General features: G+C 36.4%; 1 protein-coding gene across 1 annotated transcript in view; it reads left to right on the forward strand.

Moving 5' to 3' along the window:
• Positions 1-4,625, forward strand: part of RUNDC3B (RUN domain containing 3B) — a 53,377-nt gene extending 48,752 nt beyond the window's left edge. Inside the window, exons 9-11 of the mRNA XM_075705568.1 lie at positions 829-975; positions 1,905-2,011; positions 4,480-4,625. Coding sequence (XP_075561683.1) covers positions 829-975; positions 1,905-2,011; positions 4,480-4,625 — 400 coding nt within the window. The remainder of the gene's footprint in view (positions 1-828; positions 976-1,904; positions 2,012-4,479) is intronic.
• Positions 4,626-6,778: the final 2,153 nt, after the last annotated feature.

Consider the following 6,778-nt stretch of genomic DNA (forward strand, 5'->3'; position numbering starts at 1 on the left):
GGAGGATTTATGGGTTAACAAGCAATATTACTTTCATTTCTAGAGTTATTCTACAGCACTATAAGGGTAGGTTGGAGGTTGCCTTTACTATTGGAAAAAGACTGATCTTGTCTTGGAGCCTGAAGAACCATGTACTTTCCTTATTTCTGTATGACTCTTGGCAGATGATTTCCAGTATTAGCATAGTAGCTTCCTCATTTCCAGAATTTTAGAAAACTGGTCTGCTTCATGGGAGTATGAGGCAAAACTAATTTGAACATATAAGGTACTCAGTTAACACATTTTCTGTAATTTAAAAATATCAATTGCTAGCAACTCTAAGGTGGTAGAAAATAGAATAACTATGTGTTATATTTTACCTGGAAGTATATAAAGGAATTTACATGTCTGGTTTTTAGTTCATTCTGCAAAAGTGGTGGTGGGGGGAGAGTTGTTAAAACTGAAAAAAAAATTGGGGGGGGGGGGGGGGGGAAGGACATAATTTTCCCATAGTTGATCTGCAAAATAGTTGGCCTATGAATTCCCATCATGCTGGCAGAAAGAGTCTTTAGAATGCAGTTAGTTTTGGTGTGTTTTTTTTTTTTCTTTAATTGCTTTTGCAGAAGGATCTAATTTCAACTTTTTTGTGTTCCTAAATACATCTCAATAGGTTTCTAAGTTGCTTCCCCTAGAAAAAATGAACAGTCTAAGATGCTTTATGAAATTGCAGTCTGTTGGTCACTCGAAGTAGAACATCAGCTTGGTCAGGACTATCTGTCCTGTTATTCTTTCTGTACCTTAAGGAATTGCATTTAATAGACTGAGATTTACTGCTTTTTGTATTCACAGGACTGTGCTAAAGAATAATGACTTGAGATCAAGACAAGAATTAACTACTCACCTCACCAATCAGTGGCCTTCCCCAGGAGCTCTGGATGTCAATGCTGTTGCCTTGGACACTCTACTCTATAGAAAGCACAATCAACAGTGGGATGAGTAAGTTGAATATTTATTTTGATTCGCCTTTAGAGGAAGAAGGAAACTCAAAATTTATACATTTTCCTTAGCATACTCTGAAATATATCCTATTGGAATTATCTGTTTGTACAATGTACAAGGATCAGCTGGCAGAAAAAAAATCAGTTTCTCTTGCTTACCATAAAAATTTCCTTCCTTTGGATTAATTTAAGAAAAAAAAAAAAAGGAAATCATTGCTTTAGGAAAAACCAGTGTTTTAGAAAACAAGCAAACAAAAAAAATAGAGTGTTTTCCTGGTTTCAGTTGGGATAGAGTTGATTTTCTTCCTAGTAGCTGCCTAGTGCTGTGTTTTGGATTTAGTGTGAGAAGAATGTTGATAACACACTGATGTTTTAGTTGTTGCTAAGTAGTGCTTACACTAGTCAAGGACTTTTTAGCTTCCCATGCTCTGCCAGGTGCACAAGAAGCTGGGAGGGGGCACAGCCAGGACAGCTGACCCAAACTGGCCAAAGGGCTATTCCATGCCATATGATGTCATGCTCAGTATAGAAACTGGAGGGAGTTGGCCGGGGGGCAGCAATTGCTACTCATGAACTGGCTGGGTATCGGTCAGCAGGTGGTGAACAATTGCATCGTACATCACTTGCTTTGTATATTCTTTTATGATTATTACCTTCTCTTCCTCTGCTGTCCTATTAAACTACCTTTATCTCAACCCATCGGTTTTACTTTTTTTTTTCCGATTCTCTCCCCCATCCCACTGGGACAGGGAGGGTGAGCAAGCGGCTGTGTGGTGCTTAGCTGCTGGCTGGGGTTAAACCACAACAGGTGTTTAAGAGAAGAAGGATTAACTGCCTAGGTTTTTTTTAGAAAACTTTTTAAGAAGAATTGAAGATATCTAGTTAGATTTTTAAATGTGTTAGTATTAAATATTACTTGCTTTGCAGGAAAAGTTTTCAAAGTCTGGACCAACTTTCAGCAGAAGTTAGTCTTTCTCAATCCTCTCTGGATCCAGGTCACTCACAGGATGGGAAGCAGAACTTGTTAAATGAAGGTATAGAGCCAATCTAGTGGCTTAATTTTATTTTGTTCTTCATAGCTCTCATCTTCAGTCCCTGTGAGATGAGTTTTCAGTGTGAACAAAATATGCATTGAACAGCATATGTTTCATTGTTATGCAAATTGTTTCAGTTTCCCTAAGGATTATACTTCAAATAAGTTTGGATTTATGAAGATGTCCGCCCTGCCAATAATTATAAGACTTTGTGCTGTATTTAAAGCTAAGCTTCAAATATGTTGCGTATCTTCCTTCTCCATCACAGAACCAGAGACAGCTCAGCTACAAGGAGGATAGGATCTTCTGTCATCTTTCTGCTATAACTAACTGAAATCTTTTGAGTTTGTTTGCTTTTTTTGTTTCTTAAAAGAAATATAAAGGTACTGGATTTGCAACTGCCACTGTCATTCTTGCATCTTGCATTCAACATTTATCTGTGGAGATGCAGCCTGACAGTGTTTCTGTTAAAATAGAGAGAGGAACATAATATGAACCATGCTATACATATAAATGTAATATCCACCCGCCCCCCCCCCCCCCCCCCCCAAAAAAAAAAAAAAATCTGTACACTTATCAAAGTTTAGCTGCTCCATCTTGTGGGCAATTGTGAAAAGCAGAAAAATACTGGAGGACTTCTGAAATAGTAGTATTCTGGGTCCAGAACATAAATTGCTATAAAACACCCTTTTTGTATCTCATCAAATGTTAACTTTAAATAGACTTGAGAATACAGAGCCTTAGTAGTTCATAACTGTAAAATTTCTTGTTTTTAAAATATCAAGGATGTAAAATTTAGAACTTTTTAAAAAACTAAATAGTCTATAAATTATTTCAGGTTAGCTTAGAGAAAATGAAATAGAATCAGCATGGCTATTATGAAGCGAGTTCTTGTGCAGATCTACTTTCAACTGGTTTTTTTCAATATTAATCGTTTGAAATTATGCTTTGTTTTATCTTCTGTAAATTGAGGTGTGGCAAAACCACAATAATAATAGTTTAGGTTTTGATTTCAAGACTCTGTATTTAAAGGTAGCATAACATCTTTCTTCTACATCACTGAGGTTCATCAGTACCTAAGCTTTAATCTAATTTTGTAAGACATGGCTTGTGATCCTGCTGTTCAAATACCTCTGCTCTAACTCTCAGTATGGCAGTTTTAATTAAAAGATTTCAAGTAGTAAACTTTCACATTACTATTAAGCTCGCTCATGTAGTCAGAGTTTTAGCTTCACACTTGTTGAAATCAAGGGCTGTGCCCAAACAGTGTTACACTGTGCTCTTTGTGTATTTTATATCCTCAAATTGAAGGTAGTCTTTAAAGGGTAGTTTTTGTGGGAATAAATATTTTTCTAAAAGTGAAGACTTTTTAAAAGAGCTAATCTAGTTCATTCTTTAGTGAAAGCTATTCTGTTACTTGAAAAAAGCTCAGTAGAGGTGAGACCTAAAATCTACTAGAAACTGCTAATAAGAACCATAAATGTGAGGACTACATCTCATTTTTTTCATAATTAATTTTTGGGCAGGGCACAGTTTGGGTTGTTTGTTTTTTTTTCTTACACCATTCTCATGAGAATAAAACTCTCCTGTCAGGAACAGGAGACACAATTTTAAGAAATGCTACTTTATAGATGTGATTTAAAAGAAATTCTGGTTGACTGGCTTATCAGTAAAATCTTGTGCCAGTAACCTTTTTAAACGGATTTTAATCTCTAGTTTAAGGTGATCTTTTTCTATTCTGCAGGTGAGCCAGGAGGATGAAATAGGGAGATGCTGGTAGATCAAATTCTTTATAATGTAATTTATTAGCGGAGTTTGCACAAAGTAACTTGAACGGATATTCTGAGAAGGGAAGACATAAAATAAATAGAAAAATTGTCCAATGCAGTCTTATACCTATAGGCATGTTTCATGTTAACTGTCAAGTATACTCGGGTGACGGAGCAGATACCTGTACTGCCACTCTTGCACTGTAGGGCTTTTTCTAGTGGTGGGAGCCTAATGTACTTCAAATTACCAAGGTTTAAAAAAAAAAAAAAAGTGTGTATTTTTAAATAAATATATCCTGATTCCAGTTAATTCTACTCCTTTTTGAGGGACTCAAAATTAGATCTCTGATACTGATGTATTGGTAACATCACTCCATTTATATATAATGTATTCGACTAAAACAGGCGCTTGGATTAGTAACCTCTGTCCTCCATGTAGTTAGTGGAGTCTCTGTAGGAGACTGCCTACAGCCCAGCCTCTAATGCACGGGTAGGGATCTGTCTACCACCTGGACAGGGAAGGTGTGGCATAAATTACATGTCTTCCTAATTGCATTTATGAAGGTCGTGTGTGCAGAAGCAGTAATATGTAATTCATAGTAGTGTAGATGAAACAGTTTTTCTATTCCCTCATATTTTTGTGGTCAGGTCATCTTGTGCTGTGAAAATGATTAGCTTAATTCTTGTTTTTCTTAACAGGGAAGGAAGACACTCCATCGTTGCTTGGTCTTTGTGGCTCTCTTACTTCAGTAGCAAGCTACAAATCTCTCACGAGTCTGAAATCAAGTGAATATCTTGCAAGTCCCACAACAGAGATGACAAGTCCAGGCTTAACACCATCTTGAGATACACACAAGAAGGAAGAGCTTTGTGTTGTATGCATTTGGTTTATGTTCCATAAAATGACTTGCAATGAAGACTGCTAGTTCTAAGTTAAAAAATAAGCTGCTTTATTTTTTCTTTTCATGGTTACCTGCTTAAAAATTCACAAATTCTGTCAGTTTTCATTCAAACATTTTTTTCCCCCCAGAGGACTTTTCAGATTTGCTATTTTAGTCTTGAATTATTTAAAGCTCTTGGTCAGGTACAGGATGTATAATCTGATGCTTATGACTGATTTTTAAAATGAAACAGATGGAAATCAGTCCCCCACTTAACTGCCGTGACCTTCGTTTCTCCTTGCAATGGCCTGGCCCTACTCTAGCCACGGTGCTTCTCTGCAGTGCTTTAAATATCTATCAACTCTTGCAGAACAGACAGGGAATCCTGAACACCAGTCTTTGTAGGCAAGTAAAGATTTTGCCTAAAAATCCAGCTTTTCATCTGTGTATGTTGCATAGGACCTCGAATAGCATATTTAACCTATCGACAGCTCTCCTCAAGTTGACTCAGTGTTAGATTTTGCATTCCTGTTAGTATCATGGCACGTAGATGTCTGAATCGCACTGAAGAATCACACTGAAACACTAATTCTTGCAGTTGCATGTAAAAAACAAATGTAAGTTGATCATGTAAATCAAGCATACTTAGCAATTTGTAAATGTTGAGGAAACTCACTGAATGCTTTTGAGTGACCTGAGTTACAGATAATCAAACATTATATGAGAAATTTCTTGGTTTATTGGCCTTGCTGGAAAGATGGGGACTAAGGATGGTGAGGTTAGCACCTTGGGAAGTTTGGATTGTGTGTTTATTGGCAAGATCCTGAGGAGAGTGAAAAAGGGGAAACAAAGACAATACAATGACAATATTCTCATGTTAAAGGTTTTTCTCATTCCTGTAGTAGTGCAATAGGTATTTTTCTTGATTAGGTAATACAGCAGAACTTCTTTAAGTGAGTTTTCTCAAATTACTTGCCATTGATTTAAATTACTGATAGAAAAAAAAAGTGAGACATTTTTTAAATGAAACTAACTTTCCAGATTACCCTACAGTTCCAAAGTTTGCAAATTAATTTTTGAATTGCAAACTATATTCTTAATTCTTTGTAAGATACAATTTTGCTAATCAAGGTAATGCTTAACAGTATGATTAGTAACTTTTTAAACAAGACTTAAATGCATGTAAGTACCTTGTATTTATAAGTGCTAGGGAAAATGCTTTTTTGTGCCAAAGAAGTTTCATAAATTGTTTACATGAGTAGCTGCAATACAAGACAGATTTTTAATTATTGCTTACTCTTAGGTGTTTACAGTATGTCACAACACTCTATGGTTTTAGTTTATTTGCCTCTTGTAATGGTACCTTGGCACTACTACTATAGTCTGGTCATCTTAGGGTGGGCTTGAAAGAAAGAGGATTCATTTTTACCTTTATTAAAAACTACAGGAAATGTTTAGCCTTTCTAAGTATGAGGCTACACACCTCTGGAACTCAACGCACTGTTGGATTTAGCTGGAGGAGGTTCAAGATGCATCTCCTCAACTCTCTAGTCCACAGTGCTGGAGGTTACTCCATCCATGGCAGGGTAAACAACTACTGATGCCATTTTACTGCAGATTTTTAAAGCAGCCTAGCAAAATCCACCAGAATTTGTCTTTCAAGCCCTCATGTACCCACTCAGTTAATTTCTCTGTAATAAACTCTGACCATTAAATCCTTTCATACACTGTCAGAATGGCCATTACTTCATGTAACTTTTTTTTTGTTGTCACATTGAGCACCTGTTCTCTCATGGCAGTTGAGTAACATTATTAAATAATAATTTGTAAACTAGAGATGCATTTTTACTACAAATACAGTGAGTGAATCCGAATTCCACAAGTTAACATTCTACATCAAGGTACATCAAGATTTAATCGGTCTTGTTTGCTGTTGAACACTTCTACATCCCACTACATCAGTATTTTGGAGGGGCCTATAATCATGATCTTCAGTCATGTTCGCTGATGGCTCTTTTCTTGGAGCTACTGGTGTGAACTTCATATGTCATTTAACTGAAGTCTTTTATGTAGTCTGACACCATTGTGAGTTTCCGGGTGTCATTTTGTGCATGGGA

The sequence above is a fragment of the Pelecanus crispus genome, chromosome 2 (assembly GCF_030463565.1).
Source record: "Pelecanus crispus isolate bPelCri1 chromosome 2, bPelCri1.pri, whole genome shotgun sequence".
NCBI classification, from domain to species: domain Eukaryota; kingdom Metazoa; phylum Chordata; class Aves; order Pelecaniformes; family Pelecanidae; genus Pelecanus; species Pelecanus crispus.